Source organism: Thunnus albacares, chromosome 1, assembly GCF_914725855.1.
Source record: "Thunnus albacares chromosome 1, fThuAlb1.1, whole genome shotgun sequence".
NCBI classification, from domain to species: Eukaryota; Metazoa; Chordata; class Actinopteri; order Scombriformes; family Scombridae; genus Thunnus; species Thunnus albacares.
This window is the reverse complement of record NC_058106.1, coordinates 18,342,310-18,363,328: the sequence shown is the minus strand read 5'-3', so window position 1 is coordinate 18,363,328 and position 21,019 is coordinate 18,342,310. Positions and strand designations below refer to the sequence as shown.

Sequence of the window (21,019 nt, the reverse complement as noted above, 5' to 3'; positions counted from 1 at the left end):
TCTGTCACAAAACTATGTGTATTTTTGGGGATTCATAGACTACGGAGATACTTCATGCCATATCATAATTTCTTGAAAGTCTACTTGTCACATATTTCTCTGAGCAGTTGCAGTTAGGGAACTGAACTCTGTTACATTCAGCATCATAAATACCTTAAAACAGTGTGCTGTGGGGAAATGGCTGATGGAGTGTTTCACCATAGTGTTCATATGATGCGTCATTCTGTTGGGAAGGCAAGTGCCTGGTACCAAATCCCACCCTCACTCTCTCCCTGCCCTCATATGCTGTCATGGCAAAGAATTTATAGCTGCTTCTCCACAAGTGTGCTTGTGTAACTCTGGGGCTTTCATTATCTGATTAACAGCTGTTGTCAAGTGCCTGGTGTATTTCAAGTCCAGAATAAGAGTTTTGGAGGCTTTGAAGCTCCAGGTGCATGTGAGACATTGTTTTTGTCTTCTTTAAAAGTGCTTTAAAATGCCACAGTGCGTTATAATGCTTAATAGCCTTTATGATATTCATGGCAGCATATCCTGAAAATAGGATGGATATTAGACTGCAGTAAAGCTTTTAACTCCAAGGAGGCTGTACCTGGTACTTGTATTAAACTGAGATTTAGTCTGTTTTATATCATTCTAAATCTTACCTGGCAATGTAGCCTTCACAAGATCTGTACGTACTCTAGCAGCAGACATCGCCAATGCTTTCAGTAACTTATGTCTGGGTGTTTTGTTGGTGCATGTGTCCACAATTCAGTAGAAGAGTTTTGTCAGGCAACCTTTTCTTGAAGTTACATCTTCCCTCACTAGATTGTGAAATAATTACAGAAATTGCCAAAGATAATTTATATCATATTACCTTTGCAGGAAAAAATTGATGTTCCACGTCTTTTTCTTAATCTCGTGGTGACAAATTCTGATCTGATTCCACAAAATATGGAACATTTTGTTCTTATGTGTCAGTGCTCCAACTGATGAGATGCTGAGGTGAGATCATGTTTCTTTGTAAATTAATGGAGCTTCTTGAAGCCGAAATCTTATGAAACATCAAAACAGAATTTTGTTAAAGATGAGTGGGGTCCAAGCTTAAAACAAACTGTTTTCTTTGGTTTCTGTCAGTGAAATTAGTACACATATTGCGTGAGTGCATGTGTTGTTCCTGATTCCTGATTTCAGATCATATAATAATATGACAGTAGTCTGCCACAACTACTCCCAAAAAATATCTGTTTATATTCATTTGTAGGTCTGAAATATTTGGTTACCATGTCTTTACTGACATCATCCAGGTTTGTATAATTGGAAATAACTCTTCCTAAACCACAGGCAAATTGCCTACTCAGCCTCCTCAAAGATAAATGACCATGTGTTAAGAGTTAGTTGAGCCCAGGTGTCTGCTCTCTCCCTGTCAGCCAGCCAAGTGGTGAGTATCCATGTAAACCAGTCTCATGGTCAACATCCAACATGGCTGCCTACTGTCCACCCACTAATTGTCTGGTTCCCACACTTCTGGCTGCCTTCACAATCTCTGAAAAATCCCCTTGCTCAGCCTCATCTATCAGCCAGTGACCTTGTCAGGATGCATCGCATGAATAACTTCCCTACTTCCCTATGTGGAGCGAATAACCTGTTCATTACTTATAAGCAGACCTTCCCTCCACACACACATACAAACAAATACAGGAAACAAGCAAACAAACACACAAAGCCAAAGCCTTAACCGGAGGTGATGAATTTTATTGCCACTTATTCCTACAAGGCCAAACCAAAAGCCATTAGCAAATGGTTCCATTAGTGTTGGCCTGATAACATTCTACAGACATTGCAAGTTACTTCATATAAAATAAAGAGCATCAGCTAACTGCTTGGCTTGCTGTCATCATCCATGACCTTCTTAGCCAAATACAACAGACTATACAGTCTATGGTTTGTACCTGCCAGCACCAAATGGTGGAGAGACAAATTTAGCAACTAGCCTTTGAAGATGGTCAAGCCTCTTGCAAAGTAATCCTGAGATATTTCACTAAGGATTTGGTGGAGACCAAAACAGAGCTAAAAGGGGACTAGATTTCATTAATCAGATAATCAGAAATACTCCAAATGAATGTTTATGTTGCAATGTGTCTGCAGGATGTGAAAGTACACAGTTGTTTGCTAACAAATACCATAAAAATCTTATTAGAAGGAGATATGTTGTGGTTGTGTTTCTGTCAATTTGATTTGATGTTTCTCTGCTCAGTGCTGGCCACAAGTTGATTTTTGTGGCTTTAACAACACCAAATGTCATTCCGTGCTCAAAGCAAAAATGTGTGTGTACGTGCACACACAGGCACACAGCTTGCTTTACTGAATGCCTGTGGTCCGCTGTGATAGCTGCTCAGACCCTATGATCAGTTATCTGCTCTACCACCAGAGGATCAATCACACAACAGTCTGGATTACCTCTGATTTAGTAAAAAATGACAATTAATTAATTGACAATTCCCATTGTTCTTCAGTTAGAATTTTATGATTGTTTAATCTAACTCTTAGACATTACTTGGCTGTACTGCTAGAGCTATCTGCAGCAAAAACTCAAGCATGAGCAGAAAAAGAAAGTTGGTACGTGAAATACCACTGTTATCTTGCCATATCACTTAATGACCAGCTTCATATCACACAAAAAAACACAGCAATCAATCAAAGAAACTTTGCATTTGTGGTGTTGAGCTATCTGAGGTCGTTAATCCCCCCATGTGGAATGTGTGTGCTCTGTTTCAACCTAATGGCAGCAGCAAAAAAAAAAAAAAAGCTACAGTCTTCCAGGAATTCTGACGTTCCTTTCTGGATAGATCGAGTCACTGCAGTAGGACTGGGGATCTGTTGATGATGGAGTGGTCTCTTGTCATCAGAGTGTGTTTATATTACGCACACTCACAGGCTAGGAGGAGCAATAAGAGTTTAAAAGGCACAGTCAAACAAAGAATCAAATTTGTTTCATTTAGGGATGCGTTGCACAATATTTGGCTTGAAGCTATAGATGCCAGATCTCAGAAAAACTAATTAGAGGCATGTTAAAACTGTGTGACCCTTTTGCTTTTGAGATACTATTTAGACCGTTTCATCAACGCTGATGGATAAAATGTTGAAGACAGAGAACAGACACATTAAAACATTCTGAATAATGACACAAGACAAAAAAATCATGGTTGATGTAATTTCTCAGAAAAGCTATACTGTGTTTGAAAGGAATAATTTCAAACAATATCTTATTTTAATCTAAAAAAATGAGAACTAACCTACAGAAGAGTAGCATGAAAAAGTATTATTTTTCATTATTTTTATGGCATTTTTAACACTAAAGCTGAAGTATATTGCTTTACTGGGTTTGAGAAACTTGCTGCAAAGCGGCATTTCCCTAAAGTCAAGTGTCAGAAATTACATTCACATTCAGTGTTGGTTGTGGTCATTTTTATTCTTTCCCATCATTGAGTCATCCTGTAAATGTTTGCTTGTCTAGCTCTTAGAATGAGGCACAAGGGTATGACAACAATATCTGAAATGTTTTGTGATGACTGCTTACGCCCTGACCACAGCTGCTAGGGTGTGACAGCAGGGAAGAGGCAGTGGTTTACTGTAAAGAACTGATTAAGACTGGCCTTGATCCTGACACACGGGCACCTGTGCGGATGAGACATAGATTATTCTGCAAAATTATTCAGGACACTTTTGACTCCAATTTCATGTGGGTTTCAGTAATAATATACACACACCAAAGAAGAGAAACGAATGAAAATTCCTCAGCATTCAAAACTTGTGTTTGTCAAGGTAATGTCATGTCATCCAACTGTGTCTTCTTATTCCAGCTTCTGCTGTTTAGTTTCATTATGACAGCATGTCATAAGCCACTGATGATTTTAGAAGTTATAAATATTCTTTGCTGACTTCTCTTTACAGCAAGATTATAACTTTCCACCTTTCAGTTACGGCTTCTACGTAAATCCATCAACAGGATGTAAAGCGATATATACAATAGCATAAAATATTTGGATTTATACAGCTTTGTGCAGTTTTTAACAATTATTATGTTTATCTTTGCTTTGGAAAAGGTCAACATCACCTTTATCTTTTATAAGTAAACATCACTGATGAATAGATATATATCCAAGTATGTGAACTGAATTTTTTGTTTGCGCTGTAGATTATAGTTGACAATGATTGATTGGTTGATGTGTTTTTTGCACAAAAACTAATATACAACCTTAAAACAACTTAAAAACACATCATTGGGTCACAACGTTGCATTGGCCGATGTGTTCCATCATTACAATGAACATGATGACTGTAGTTTATTTTGTTTGAGTTGGTCCCACATACACTGTCCTGCTGCATGAGAGCACCAAATGTGTGTTAGTCTGTAGCTGTAAATAGTCACCAACAAATAAATAAATATAATCCTGTTTGAGTAGCTTTTGATAAAAATTGCAGTACCCAGGTGTTTCAGGTAATTATTTAGCCTTTTTAAAAAATTAAAGTGTACAGTCTTGGCCCATTTTTAAAGATTTATGTCTTCAGTTGGAACCAGTGAACTTGGGGCTGAGTGCCACAGACAGGCTCACATATTAGTAGTTTGGCCTGTTCAAAACTAGCAATTTGTTCTAGTTCTTGAATGATTTTCAGTATGAAGTAGCTCTTTAGTTTGGTTTTTTTTTTATTTCTTGGTTTAAAGTACGAATGTATAAGCTTCTGCAACAACTTATAAAGAGCAGGTGGAGAGCATGAATATGGGGGAGAGAGGGGAAAGGTGACTATGAACATGAAGGAGTACTGGTGTGTGAAACATCACTGGATCGGTGTTTTGTCTGACTCATGAACCCTCTGGAAATGCCCGTTCTCCCACAGATCTTTCTTCTCGGTTTCTTATCTCCACTCTGATATCCAGCTCTTTGAAGAGCGCTCAGAGTTGATATGAGAGAGAATTAAAAACCAGCAATTGTTGTTTTTCATGAGAGGATAGAGAACAATGACCACATTGTTTAAAGCACTAGAAAGACAGTTTTCAAAATTTGGTATTGTTTTCAGCAGTAGTTAATTTAATATATAATATTAATGCGTACAAATGTATCCTTAAATGTAGAGAGCAGTGACTGATTATGAACTTACATGTTCAGATTTTGTTTATCTCACAGAGCAGAAGCCTTGCTGTCACAAACTCCAAATAGTGCTGATGAGAAAGTAGCGAGAGAACGTGATGTTGTTCTGACATGTTGTTCTGACTGAGTTTTGTTTTAATAGTAACCATTTTCTAGAGGACACAGGCAGATAGAAGGGAAATGATGAATCATTACAACGCACTGCTGTTGGGTTTGTTATCTGCTTGTTTCCATGCCCACACAGAGAAGTGAAGGACTGGGCCTTTTTATGCCACTGTCAGCATGTCAAAATAACACCTGTTGCTCTTTGGCAGCCCTCTCTCTCTTGAAGGCTGTTTTGATGATCATGTTGCAGTTATTTTAAACCTGATTACTTATATACTTAAAATGTAAATAAACCATCATTTCAAATCACTCTAAGCGCTCTTGATTTAAAAAGAAAACAAGTTAATAACCTGTCTAACTTCAGATGCAGTATAATGAATACAGATGTTTATTAAAATGGAAAAAGTCATTTCTTTTTACTGCCAAGTCACATATTTGTGTAGTTTTTCATCCATCCAAACACTTCTCAAATTCCCTCTTGCGCGTTGTGCTGTAGAAAGTTTGGGTCTTGTGTATTTCTTGTTAAGGGTCAAAGGCAGTATTGACCATTTCCCTTCCTCTCCACACTGATGTTGTTTTAAACCCTGAGTTAACCACAGATTGATCTGTAGAATGGGTGTATTTGGGGACTACCATCCGTCATATGGGCTGAAAGGGTTGTTTTCTCCCGACCCCGTCACCTCTGATGAATCCCCGCTAAAGACTGGGGAAGGCACAGCCAGCATTTGCCTTGGCTCAGAGGCGCTGCATTTTTTTTCTCATTCTCTGATTTTTGGCAAGATACTTTTAGTTGTGCCACAACCTTTTGTACATGTAGTAAATTATTTTTGTCTGTGTTTGTTTGTAGTGGGTGGACCACGGAAGGTTTTCAAATTGTTTTTGGAGATATTAATTTTCTCTGCCACCATTTTCAAGTCAGCTACAGTACATGGACATCCTCTGAATGTCTGGGTGTTCTTCAGGGATATGAGTTTGCCTTTACACTATTTCCCAGAATAGAGTAAGTCAGAGAGCACTTTATCTTCTCCATGACTGCAAACCACCCAGATGGATCTGCATTTAGCTTTTAGAGGCATTTGAAAAGATATGAACCTTGAACTGCATGTCATCAGATATGCTGTAAGATTGTTATATATTTCCATGTTGTGCAAAAACTGGGTAAATACAAGCTGGAATGGAGTCTCTGAAAGATCAATGTCATACCCATGGGAAATGACATGCCTCAAAATAGCAAATAAAACCTAAGATGTGCACAAAGGCAATTTTTAGGGCTTTGTGTGGCCTCACAGTAATGGGGGTTTGTCTTTGACCTCTTATCAGGCTGCTGTCACTGCTGTTCAGATCTACTAGCTCTGCACCAGCAGCCTCAATGTTCACTAGCCAGTCACTTTGTAATCATTACATTAAACACTGTACTATCTGCAGAGCTGCAGCAAGAAATCCTTCAAATGAACTTAACTGGAATCAAGAGGTTATTGGATGACACATCAGTGTAATTGTGAAATAATGATGGACAAGACAACAACAGCTGTCTCTGTTAATGCCACCTCAGCAATTTGCCAAGTGATGTCATCACTTGAAGACTTCCTCTAATATTCAAACTTTTCTTTCTCTTCCCCCCACCCCCCACCCCCCACCCCACGCCCCCACTGGCACTTTTTAAGTTGAATTAGGGGTCACTGATGTTCACTGGAATCTTAGACTAATATTCCAGATGGTAATGACAGGAACTGGCTAACACTCTTCACCTCACTGCATTGTCCCTGGTCTTCAATCTCAAATGTGAAGTGGACTTTTAATGCTATCTAGATATGAGCATATGATGTCATAAGACGAATGAAAAGACTGTAAAATTAATTCACTGGTGGGGAATTTATCATTTTCCGCCATGTTGCAGTCTAAATGACAATGCTGTCCAGCAGGCCAATTATTCAAGACTTAAGAGAGTTTTGAATTTACAGACAGCATGGGACTTTGCTCTTTTTGTGTCCCCTGGAGTGTAAGAACAATTGCACAATTTAACATTAAACATATCCACATGGACAGTAAAGAAAAACAGAGATTAAGAAACAGACGGGGAATCCTTCATAAAGGTCTTTTAAAAAAAAATCTGGTCAAACGATGTCCAAAGAAATACAGCATGATAAGTATGATGATGAACACAGCCAGCTGATATACTGTACACAATCTATATATCCAGATTTCCAGTATGATCCCCTATCACTTCATAATCTTAATGACCATTCATAACTTTTAAATCATATTTTAGTGACTTTTGCAGTACGTAATACTAACAATGAAAAGTGCAATTTATGTTATCAGTTTTCAAAATTGGTGTGGCCTCGCTACGGATCAACCATAACTAAATCCACCCAAATGTAGCATGGCATGTTTTTAAAGGCACTGATTTGTAACAAACTGTCACTGCTTTAAGCTTTTAATGAAAGGAGGAACTCAGGAACTGATCAAACAAATATTATAATGTTAAAAGATCCACAGCAGCTGTCTTGAATTTCTAAGCATATTTCATTGCATTCCTGTGTATTTTCACATTGAGTTAAGCTTGAGTTAAGGTCAAAACCTCGATCTCTTAAGTAGTCGTGCACACACACACAGACACACATACACTGAACTCCCTCTCTCCGCTACTAATAAATAATTATCCGCTTGTGTGATGTGGCAGTGTTCCAAGGCCACGCAGTATGTGTGAGTTGATTTTAGCCAAACAGTACTATTTCCAAATTGGGAAAATTCACAGCACATTTTCTGCATGTCTGATCCTGTTTTTTTTTTTTACTGTTTTGAATAATGAATTTGTGTACAAATGAATTGTGTTTAATCAGTCATAATGAAAAAAAAAACACTCCTAACTCTGTATATGTAAACTTATAAGGTGAATATAACACATTATTGCCTCATCTAATTAACTTATTTTGAAAGTAGGGTATATTTCAGAAGACAGATGAGTCAGAAGAGTCAGAAATGATGCTGAATGTTAGCTGAGGTCACTAGTTTATGAAATACAAAACCTCTCAGTTTTGCGTTTTAAAAATCTTTTTACTGAGCTTTGAACATGTGTAATTTTTTACTCAGTTGTACATTTTCAGACATCCAGAATTTTCTTTGATGCACACACCCTGGATGTTAAGTATCAAAATTTTCCAAATCTATGAGCCATACCAACAATAAATTACAATTCTAATGTGTGCAAACATACATGTATACATCAGCAGAATGAAACATTATTTACTTACTAATACTTATGTGGCTGTTTTATACTTTAAACCCTTATTTCAGCATTTCCCTTAATTTTCAGAGAAGTTAAGAAACACAAGCATTCTCACACGCGAACACAAACATTTAATATGAGCAACACTTGAACTTGAACAAAGGTTAAGAAGCAACACCCGCTCATGCAAATGTATCCTTAGTCAGAATCTACTCAGAAGTGCAGTCTGTGTTGGCTGGGGCAAGGCAAGAGAGTCATCTTCTTCTCAGACTCGTTCGCTCCTCCCCCTGTCCAATGAGTTATGCAGTATTTTAGCCTTCAGGAGACTAAGGAAAACCAGACACTATAGACAGAGGGACAAGGCACTGTTACCCCCACAGGCTCTCACTCCAAACCCATTGCAGATACTCAGGGAGCTTGAGATTTGGCACCCAGATTTTTGTTATCAAGATATTCTTAATTTATTTTTATTATTCACTTAATCCCTGGAGATGGGAAAGATGGCTTCTTAGTATACTGTGGCTACTGATGTTTGTTTTTGCTGGAGAGTGTGCTTATTACTGTGTGACTTCTTTAAATCTGCCAGCGGCGTCTTCTACTGGAATACCCTCACTCCTTCGGACTTTCTCAACCTGCCATCCCCAATGCTGACTGAACCGTGTGGAGCCATGTCGATGGGGTCAGATGTTCGAGATCTGACTCTCTTACCTCCAGGACCCCCAGTGCCCTCCCTCCCAGGAGCTGGTGGTGGCTGTGGGATGTCTGTTGGCAATGGTCAGTGGACCCAACTGCTGGATCTCCATCCTGGCTCTCCCTACAGCTCCCTGCCCTCCCACCACTCCCTCATCAAGCAGGAACCAGGTTGGGGGACCACTGACCCCATAGAGGACCCTCACTGTGGACTTGGGGCCTTCACAGTGCACTTCTCAGGCCAGTTTACAGGCTCAGGCCCCTGTCGGGTCGGGGCCTTTGGAGAGCCAACTGCAGGTCAAACCAGGGTTTTTCCAAATGGGACCTACCTGCCTGGCTGTGTTGACAGCCCCCCTGCACCCAGGAACCAGGGTAAGCATGCAGATCCCAAGTCTCATCTCATATCACCTCAGCTCTGTCTTCTCTAATCAGCTTAATATCATGCAAGTGTAAAATGGGAAGCTGTTGTTTTTTACGCACCAATCAATAAAATCCAGGTTTTATTACAAATCAAAGAGTGTTTTCTAAATTTCTGTGTGACATTTCCTGCTATATGTGTTTATTATGTATATATGTACATGTTCAGTGTTGTGTCTGAACAAGATGTTTTGTGCTCTACTGGGTCATTCTGTCCCATGTCAGGAATATGCCTGACAGCTTTCTGGTAGCACTCTGGCAGAGATCTATTACAGTTCCTTCGCAGTGATATTTACAAAGCTGTTCAGCAGAATTGAACAGATCTTCAGTCTGCAGCAGAATAACAATAACTGTTATGGCATCAGCATAAATGAATCATTGTAAAAAACAGATGATTAGGTAGATTATTCATTAAGTTTCACCAGGCCTCAAATGCAATGTAATAATAAACTTATATGTAAGTTTTATATATATATATGTATACAAGTACGCACAAAACCTGAAAGCCACTCCAGCTGATTGTGAATAAGTGACTTTGAGGAGACATGTATAAAACATATTACATGGAAACTTTTTTTTAGAACATTTGTTTTTACTGTTTTTACCAAAGTGACCACATGACCACACATGCAGTGACAAGCAGCTTCCTCAGCTGGAAAAAGAAAAAAAAAAGAATTCAGAATTCGGGAGAATTTCATCAGAAGAATCCTTAATACAATAACTAAGATTTGGCTGTTCGCCCCATTAAATTTTTTTCAATCATAGTAGACTTGCACAATCTATGCTGACATTTATCTGGAATCTTAATCTGAAATCAAACTTCATTTTTTTTCCTTCCTGTGTAGCTTTAACACAGATATGATGTCTCTACCTTTACTGTAAACAAAGCTTGTGCCTGTTGCCTGATGGGGTCATTACTCAGGTCAGAGATTTAAACCCGTGTGTGTCTGGTGATGTGACTCTTACAGACAGTAAGCAGTGAGTCTTGTTTGCTCTGTGGAAAATAGTTTTTGATGAAATGATAAAATGCTCAGCAGTCTGCAGGGATTTAAGTAACAGTTTGTGAGTCATTTTCCTCAGAAGCTTTTCAACATCCCTCTCGGGCTTGACACAGGATATAGCAGCCTACAAACTGTGCCTGTATGTGCAATAAATGTTGCAAACACATTGCATGTGCATTGATGATCATTTAGTTTTCACATAGCTTTCTCAGATTTAACATTCGGCTTTAACATGCTGTGCATCCTAATGTATTGCATTCCAATTATTAGTTATACAAGTAACAAGTTACTGTTACCGTTTTGTGCAGTATTCTAACTGTAATTTAGTTAGCATACATGCAATTCATTACTCCTCAACCTTGGCTTTTTTTTCTGAGAATATTCTACAGTAGCTCATCTCATCTGTCTGTGCCAGATTTCTTTTTTCCACCTGCCATAAATATTGCAACCACTAGGCCAAAGATAAATGGGGGGAAAAAAGAATATGTTACAAGGAAAGAGGATTTAGTAGTTTGATGAATGTCTCTCTGTGGTAACCCTGCCAGGGACTAAGAGCTACTACCAGCAGGATTCAGATAACTGATCAGATACTGGAGATTTTATAGGCTTCAGAATGTTACAGACATTCGCGAGACAGTAATCTAATGACTCGACCAGGCAAATAAGATCATTTTAACTTTCCATCGCTTCTCTTTTTTTTTTTTTTTGTTTTCTCTCAGGTTATGGAGCAGTGGGTTTTGACAGTAACCCCAGTTACGGTCACACTCCATCTCACCACACCCCTCAGCTTTCCAGTCTGTCCTTCAAACACGAGGACACACAGTCACCGCCAAACAACATAGGTAACTGTCTGCATCCTGACGTCTTTTCACTAAATTGACTCACAGACTGGAGGACTGTCATGTCACAGCAAGGTTATATAAGTAACCTGTCATTTTTCATTTCACGACAAAAGCGCTCTTATCCACTTTCACTCATCTCTCTCTCTCTGTCTCTGTCTGGGCCGTCCAGTCATATAGCCTACGCAAGCATACATAAACACACTCTTCCTCTCGCTCTTTAAACATATGGTTAATGACTCTGGAAATGACAACTTGAGGAAACAGCTTTATGTGATTCTGGTGGAATGTCAAAAACTGTCAGGGGACCAATATACTATGTGAACCTGAAAAGGACCACTGTTTCTGATTGACCCGTTCTTTCTTTGAAAAGAAGAGCTGTGCGTTTACCTTTTAAATGAACCTGTAATAATATTATAAATGTATTTTTTATAAGTGTACTTGAGAAACAGAATATAAAATGGGAATATAAACATTTGGGGGAGGTGTTATTAGATAGTAAGCAGCTGCTGGAGAATGGAAAGACAACTTTTTGAAGAACTTTAATATTTTGTTATATGCAGTTGACCAGCAGTACCCGGCCGCTCCTCCTGTGTTTGGTTGCCACAATCCTTCAGAATCCTGTCCGAGCAGCCAAGCTTTGCTGCTGAGAAACTACAACAGGTACAATTATTTGTCCCTGCATGCTATATTTGACTACTGCTACCTTAAATCCCTTTTGGAACAATCCCACTCTTCCCAAAAGTTTTCAGACTCCTCACTCATTGATTAATGTCAGATTCTTTCCACTAACACCACATGCAGCTCACTCTCTTGCTGGTAATTTTTAGAAGTGTGAACTCTCTCTGATCCTATGTTAAGCTCTGTGTCTGCCTCTGCACCGTCTGGTTTGTGAATCCTAATTTGTTCTGAGGTTAAGTGCTGCCCACTGCTGCTCAGCAGGCCAAAACAAACACTAAGTGATCTACTGCTGATGTGTCTGAGCGTCCACCCTGAGGAAAAATGAGGAGAAAAGTAAAAAAGACAAGCTCAGTGAAAGTGAGAGTGGAGTGGGGGAGGGTGAGGTGGTTAAAGGCTGAGAATCTGCTTATTTTTTTAAATCTCTGAATGTGTTTCCAACTTGTTTTCATTTTGATGCAAAACATCTCAAAGGGTAAATTAGGCTGAAATTCTTTGAATGCCGCCCCACAATGTTATTGGAGAAAAGGAACATGTGCAACCCAAATACTGGAACAGCAGCTGATAACAGAAGGGAAGACTTCACTGTTGTTAGAGCTTATGGCATGAACTGGAAACCCTCAAATAGACACAGAGACATGCACATGCACACACACAGTGTATATATGTCAGATATCAGTGAGTCTTTCCACAGTTTACCATAGCTCAGAGCTGATTAGCGAGCCATCGCGATCCTTCCCTCAAGGACTTCTCAAAGAATGCTGTCCAGAATTCCCCTGAAACTGTTTCCCGCCTTTAATGATACTGAGGACAGAGTGATGTCATGCAATGGTCCGTGGTGTACTAGGCACGGAGGCTCTCACCCCCGCAGAGTGCATCGCATCTCCAAGTGTGTGTGTTTCTGTACTATGTGAGTGTGTGTGTGCACTAGTGAGATGTGCCAAGGTAAAGAATGGCTCAGAGCCCATGTTTGTTAATGAAGCCAGTGAGGAGTGGTGGGTGGAGAGGATGTGCTAATAAGTGAACCATTTGGAGTTCCCCTTGAATGAAATGTCTTTATTACCCATACAAGGGCAGAGAAGTGACAGGAAGAATGCACTGTAACATAAATTTTGCCGGTGTTTTTTAATTCTAGGATCCCCCCTGAAATATCGAAATGAATAAAGAAAGAAAGACAAAACTAAAACATATTTTCTCCATGTTTCTTCGAACTAACCCTGTTCATTAACCTTTTAATGTATTCATGGATGAACGTATTTTGTTAAAAACAAAAGAAAATCCAATATTTTACCACAAATATTGGTATTTTATAATGCTCATGGTTGTGCTGTACTGTATGTTTTACTCAGTGATAACCTGTACCAAATGGCATCTCAGCTGGAGTGTGTAACATGGAACCACCAAATGAACAGCCTTGCATCTTCAATGAAGAGGTGAGCCTTTTTTTTTTTTTTTTTTTTTAATCTTGAGTCTTTTCTGGTTTTTGTGGTGGTGCAGAGGAGGAAGAAGAGGAGAATTTGGCGAGATGGCTGCCTGCTCACTGCCTAGGGAAGACAAAAAGTGGAGAAAAGCATAATAATGTGTATTTGTGTGCAGTCTTGTACTTCTACTGTATATGTTTTAAAGACTAATTTGAGCTTAATTTGAGATAGAAAGATTGATAGATCTGACAAATCTATGTAAAATCTTTGCTATGCCAAAGCTGTTAATTCTGCACCAAAAATGTTCAGTGTTTGTGTATTAATTATTTTCATTTTGCTCCTGCCCGGCAGTGGCCATGCAACTAACTATGACCCTGAACCCATAGCACCACCTCCACCCATGCTTGTCAGTGCCCAGTACCACATACACACACACGGGGTCTTCAGAGGACTTCAGGTCAGTCCAGTTAAAACACATGCATGCTCACACAGACACAAATACATGCACAGACGTACAGTAAATTAATACACAAAGTGAACATCTCACCCAGTAAGCCCTATGTCTTCTCTGACTTCTCTTTCTCAAAGGATGTCAGACGGGTACCTGGTATCGCTCCTCCGGTCGTGAGGTCATCAGACGCCAATGAGAAACGTCCATTTGTGTGCGCTTATCCTGGCTGCAGCAAGAGATACTTCAAGCTTTCACATCTGCAGATGCATGGCCGCAAACACACAGGTGAGATGTGATTACTTGCTCAGGCCTCAAAACGCTTCTGTTTAGAAATACAATAGTAAATTCAAAAAGACTGTAAAAGTTAACTATGAAATGCACGAAACTGGGGTGGGGGTATTCTAAGGGAGAGACAAGTGCTTTTATGACCAGGTTTGAGTCTGTGTGGCGGTGTGACTGAAAAGCAGATTAATAAAGTGTGTGCATGCTCAGTCGACTTTCCTAAGATGAATAACATAAAGGCTGACTACAACAGCACTGATAAAAGGCAAAACTAGCCTGACGTCTGCATTTTGATGGTGCAGAAAGTAAGAGAGTGAAACAGATGCACTATTGGTGGTACAGCTGGTATTAATGATCCTGAAGGCTTGGAATTTGGGTAACCATGATGATAATAATGTTGATAATGATGATTTGGGGACTTATGTTGCAGGAGAGAAGCCTTATCAGTGTGATTTCACAGACTGCGGCCGCAGATTCTCTCGCTCAGACCAGTTGAAGAGACACCAGCGCAGACACACAGGTACTGTACACTGATGACGGGCTGCTGTCTGGGTTCCCTCTCTCACTTCTCCTTTTACTGCTCTTACAAATTGTACAATATACAGCCTCAGAAACTATCTGTAACAACAAATTAATGTTAACTACATTGCTGTTAACATATACTGTGTGGTGGGCAACAGCTTTATTTTGTTCAAATATATGAGCCAACATGGAAAACGAGTGCCGCAGGAAATGTTAAAATAACTGATTTGATTATCTGAGATTACTGATTTTTCTTTCAGTGGTTCATAACATAACTCTTCATAAATGACACACAAAGATGTGTTGAAACTGTAAAATCTCCCCTAAACAGTGTCACACATAATGCTTTCAATTACCGACAGTGATTGCATCATCCAATCCAATATATTTAAACTTTTGACCTTGGCCTCACCCTCTTCTTATTTCTGTTTCTGCCCAACCATTGTCATCTCTGTATAGGAGTGAAGCCCTTTCAGTGTGAGACGTGTCAGAGAAAGTTTTCACGGTCAGACCACCTTAAGACGCACACTCGGACTCATACAGGTAAAACAAGTGCGTATACCTTTATTTTCTACCTCTTCATTCTTCTCCCAGTGAGATACTCTTTTAAAGATGGTCCCTGTGATGTTGATTCATACACAACAAAACATTCCAAAAGTTGAATTCACTCTAAAGCAATGATTTTCCTCTGTTCTTCCTTATTCGTCCCCTCCTCGTCAGGTGAGAAGCCCTTTACCTGCCGCTGGTCCAACTGTCAGAAGAAGTTTGCCCGCTCTGACGAGCTGGTGCGCCACCACAGCATGCACCAGAGGAACCTGACCAAGCTGCAGCCTGCCATCTGAGCAGCGAGAGGAGGAGGAGGAGGACAAAGAGGAAGGTGACAATATGTGTGCCAGCTAGCAGAGAAAGACGCTTGGAGCCTGGTCAACGGTTGTGGTGCCATGCCAGACTTGCGGAGGTGGTGGGCACAGCTGATGCCTCCCTCAGACACGAGAGAACAGACTCACTGATGATCCACAAGATCTTCAAGATGCACCTCAACTAGAACTCAAATTGGTTATTTGACATTAAGACTTTGAGAGGGTACAATACCACACTCATTCTGAGCCAAGAAAAATGATTGAATATGAGACGAGGAAAATGTTGATACATTATTTTGGATATTTTAGTACACTTGCACTGGCTTCTTGTTTTATTGTTAAAAATTGTGTCACCTTGAAATGTGCTGGACCGTGTAAACTGGATTTAGGAAATGGACAATGTGTCACTTTTTGTCCATGTATTTGAACACAGATTTTTCACAGATGTTTTTTTTTTTTTTTTGCTTTGGGCAATGTGAACATCTTCATATTCTTACAGAACACATGATACTCACCTAATAACGTTGTATATATGTGGTGTATTTGCTTACTTTTATAGACATTCCTTTTGTATTTTGTATGTTTTGTAAATGTATAAAAATGATCCACATTGTTGTCAAGGGTACGAGTGTGTGCTTGTGTGTGTGTGTGGTAGAGAGAGAAGAGGTGTTGGTGTTGTCAGGTTAAGAGGCCACCTATGAGTGCTGATGGTGGTGAGGGGTGGAGGGTGGGGGGAGGGGGGAGGGGGTGACAGACAGTAAAACAGCACCCCACTGTGACTCTGACAGGGTGCAGGTCTCACCCTCCTAAATCTCCGACACACATCTTCATAACCAGGAACATCTGGAGCCCAATAAATCTCATTAGAAAAGACACATACCTCAGTGTCAGCTGGCTGTACTAGCTGACTGCCCCCTCCTGCATGCGCTGGGCCCCAACATGCACACACACACACACACTTCAAGTCCCTATTGTGAAGAATAGCCTTGGACTGAAGAGGAACATTTTACATCCTGGAGCCACATGATGGCAGTATAAGCCCTTTCAGTCAAGCAGATGGGACTTGAGCTCTTCCATTTACAAGTGCTGGTGTGTGACTGATGCCAAAATGCTGCTTATAATTTTACACCTCAGTCTTCAAATAGTCTGTGTCCACTTCAGTGTTACCCTCAGTGATACAGAGTGGCCACAATAAATATGTTAATATCAACCAAAGTGAGAAACAGGAAGGCACATTCAGAGTATGCCCTAGCCCATCAAATATGCATGATGTGGATGGAGTTGTGTGTCAGCTCGTGTGCAAGTCTATAAGAGAAGGGATGATTCAGCTACAGCAGGTATGTTAATAAAATATGACTCAATGTGGGCACAGAGCTGTTGCATGGCTCTGTGGGCTAATGATGTCACATACCTGGAAAAGCAATGTAAACACGCACATACAAGCATGGTATATTTAGCTGCTGGCTACGTGTTCACACATGGAAACCACAGTGAACATTTACTGGAGGCATTCACTCAAACTCAACAGAAACACTCATACAGTATGTGCACCCACATCTGCACCACTTGTTCCATTCCAACAGCAAACCCTTGACACTTGCAAAACCAACAAGAAGACTAAAATGCCGTTCTGCTGTTTCAGGGTCACAGATTGCTCATTTGAAGTGGTGATTCAGGTTGTTTTCCAATCCACGTAATGGCTGTGAGGTAGTATCTCTGTGATGTTCTGCTTCTTAATCCAATGCACTTTGATTAAGAAGTGCTTCTCTTTGTTCTCTCTCTGCAGGGGTGCCTGGAAGCAGAGGAAGATCAGAGGGACAGCGGAGTTGAACATTTTACTCACTCCAGTTCACTCTTAACTGGAGACTGCCAAGACTGTGGAAAGAGCGTAAGGAACTCATGCTTTAAACGTCCTCAATCATTATCACCATCATTACCACACACACTCAAAGAGACACTGACCTCAAACCTTACATTGATCTGCTGGATCTACATTCCTTGGAAGTGGGGCTGATTGACAAAGTTTCTGATTGGAGATGGGATGGGAAGAAGTGTAATATTTGATAACACAACAAATCTCTGCGCTCAGTCCCATTCTGCCAAATGTTACCACCAATCTGAATGCATGAACACACATATACACGCACACATACACACTCGCATGCACACACGCCACCAGATGCCCCCTCAGCTGTAATGCTGGCTGTTTGCCTTTAAGGGGTGTCAGCGTGGGTAATCTCAGGTGACGTACACCTGGTAACGCGCAGCCCAAGACATCTGTAGGACAGCAGGCCTGCTAGCTTCACAGCCCCCATATCCACGTGCAACCCCCAAAATATGTTTCTTTTTGAATGCAAGTGTGATATAACTTCACTGTCATAATCAAAGCCAGGAAGCACAGTTCATTCCATATATCCAAGTTCAACCTTTACTTTATATGTGCTTGAGATGTATATTGAAAAGAGTGGGCTGTCTTTGCCTTTAATTCATGTTGCCTTGCTGCTCTGATAAGAGAGAGATTATTTTTCAATATGTTATTCAATCAAGTCCCAGGTGTATCCAACATCAGCATACAGCTCATGCTGTGATTCTTTGGGCCAAAAAAACATTATTTAACCTCTGGAAGCTGGAAAGGTCAATGCTCATGTAGCGCACAGAGGCCTCTATGAGCCCCAAGGGATTGATAACAAGGTCAAGGCCCTAGAGAGGAAACTTAACGGGGTTAGGAGGAGGCCTGCATGCAAAAACCATGCTGCACCAACAGGAGGCGCTGTCAGGGACTGTTTGCATGTTAAGTGAAGCATGTTCTTAGTTGTATTCCCAGACAGCCCCCCCTCCCCTCGGGCTAGCTCTCTTGTGCAGAGCTGCTGCTCCACAGTCTGAGGGGCCTAGGGGTTCTTGGGGGTATTCCCTGTGGTATAGCAGGGAGCCTGAGGGGCTCCGGTGTGTAGGAGCTTTGGGAATGCAGAGGCCTTGGGGGCCTGGAGCTCAGATGGAGCCTAGAGGGTAAACTTTCCCACTCAGGGAGCAGAGATGGAGCAGATACAGAAAGACAGCGAGGGGAAAACACCTTGAGAGGAGTCTGTCAGATATGCAGGCAGCAGCCGGGAGCATCCCATGAGGGTACACAGGCACAGAAACAAAAACACACACAAATGTATACTCTAACCCAATATGTGGGCCAGCCAATAGAGGCAGAGAGAGCTTTTTAAAATTTCCTTTCTCTCCTTTCCCATCCATTCTTTCATCTTCTATTTCTCCCTCCTGCTGTCTCATCTATTCCACTGGAAGATGTTAACTTCTAACAGGATTAGATGAGTCTCCATCATGTGAGATACAAGATCACAAATCAAACCAAGCCCCCTGGGGAACAGTGGGATGGGAGGGATGAAATAAGGTCTAGTCTCCCCTCTCCTCCCCTCCATCCCAGAGGTATCCAGATGCTGGGACACGGGGTGAGAGTACCAGAGAAAGGAGGGAGACAAATGTTGACAAATGGAGCGAGAGAGGCATTTTGTCCAAAGATATCAGTCTCACTGGGATAGCGTTGTCTGCACTCTCACTGTCATGAACTCCAAAACAACTCCACTGTGGGCCACTTTGCCCATCTTTTAATTAAAACTTGAAAAGTTTTCCCTTCTGCATATATCATGAAAGATATGCAGGGGCCTGTCAGAATGAGTGGTTGACTAGAGCAGCGAAGCAGCCATGTAAAAGCAGTTTCAAACTGATTTTGAGTAATCCTGACCCCAGTTCAAAAGGCCTCCATTACTCCAGAGGCAGTTACAATTAGTTACCAACTCACTAGGTTTATGGTTCCTAAATTGAAATGTATTGCTTTTTAAAGCCCTCTCTCTAATTGTGTAGTCATTAATGGCCGATTCCTTATCTACACTGTGTTGATGGGCACATAAAGACTCATGATGATAGACCAGCACAAGTGCAGTGGTTAAAGAGAAAAGAGGTTGCCTGCATACACTAAGTTCTGCATTGTCACCACTAGGTGGAGTAGAGTCCTGTGATGGGAAAGAGTTGGGATAACCACTTCCTCTGACATGACATGAAAGATTGATGGATTCCTTCAAGCTTCATTGTCCATAAGTACAAACATGCAAGCCGCTGAATTAGCCTACATTCACATGACACGCACATACAGTCATACAACTTGCAAAAATGCAGAGCAAAGTCTAAGCAGCCATTTACCCCCCATCCCCCTTAAAAAAAGAATTTGACCAAAAAGTGTGCCTAAAGTCATATTCACTTACATATCCTGGTACCTGTTATATTATATTTCCCGCAAATATTAATTTCCTTCACAAAATGCTGCCTACTCCACACTGCCAGGAATAAAAATCTGAGGGAGAAATCATGAACACTTTATTGGCCTATTTTATTTATTGGTCACCTTTAAACATACTGAGGATCAAAAAAAACTGGAATCAGCCTATTAGAGTCCTCAGTGGAAGGTGCTCCCCTCTGCATCATATGTGTGATGTGCACACACTAGGCTTAATTCCTTCAGTTTAGATTATGTCCTAACTTTTAACATACAGAATATTGTTTGTATGTGTGTATGTATATGTGTTCTTATGTGTATGTATGCATGGATGTTTCTGTTTATTTGCACATTTTTGCTGTTGTATTTATTTATTTATTTATTTTGGTTTTATGTAAAGCACTTTGAACTGCTTTTGCATGAGATGGTGTTATACAAATAAATTTGAATTGAACTGAATTAAAAATTGAATACAGTATATATGTGTATATAACTATTTGCACACTGAGAAATTGTTGTGATACTACCACTCATAATGATGATAACAAGGATAGAAATAACAATGTACCATAAAGAAACAAAACTCTGTATTTTTCTGAGTTTATGCAGTTATGTATTTGTCGAGATCGCAGCAGTTTCAACAACAACTATAATGTGACCTCCAATGAGAAGAGAAAGATTTGTATAAAATTCCCATTTAGCTAGATAAATATAAAATGTTTTGTTTTAACAGCTCGATAATGAACAGAGATAGTACTCTTTTTTTTTTTTTTTTTTGTGCTATTATGCATCTTATTATATAATGGGCAGAAATCCTGTTATGAAAGCCCGAGCACAGGATGGGTCAGATGTCCCAAAGATCATTACATACAACACCCTGGACTATCCCCGGGGTGGAAGGAACAAACACAAGACATAAAAGACAAAGATGAGGGAGCGCAGAGATATTCAGATGAAAATAGGGCATCATGATGATAGAGTCAGAGAGGAGCAGGAGGAGGAGCTGGGGGGTGGGGGGTGGGGGATGCAGATTGGTAGTTAGGTGGAGATTGTGTAGTTATGCAGGCAGTTTAATTGCAGTAGTCATTTTGGGTTTGCTGCTGTTAATTGCTGATATGG

At 40.4% G+C, this 21,019-nt stretch overlaps 1 protein-coding gene across 3 annotated transcripts; it reads left to right on the top strand.

The window, feature by feature from the left end:
• The first annotated feature begins 8,773 nt into the window (after positions 1-8,773).
• wt1b (WT1 transcription factor b) lies at positions 8,774-16,239 on the top strand. Of its 3 annotated transcripts, none has more exons than XM_044347358.1 (9): positions 8,774-9,525; positions 11,291-11,413; positions 11,974-12,073; positions 13,438-13,521; positions 13,861-13,966; positions 14,098-14,245; positions 14,673-14,762; positions 15,224-15,307; positions 15,485-16,239. In XM_044347358.1, the coding sequence occupies exons 1-9, from the start codon at positions 9,108-9,110 to the stop codon at positions 15,604-15,606; spliced, it is 1,275 nt and encodes a 424-aa protein (XP_044203293.1). In that variant the 5' UTR covers positions 8,774-9,107; the 3' UTR covers positions 15,607-16,239. The 3 variants fall into 3 exon arrangements, with proteins under 3 accessions (XP_044203293.1, XP_044203283.1, XP_044203302.1); XM_044347348.1 differs by having other exon boundaries at positions 8,776-9,525; positions 15,224-15,316; XM_044347367.1 differs by lacking the exons at positions 8,774-9,525; positions 11,291-11,413; positions 11,974-12,073 and having other exon boundaries at positions 13,443-13,521; positions 13,896-13,966; positions 15,224-15,316.
• The last annotated feature ends 4,780 nt before the right edge of the window (positions 16,240-21,019 follow it).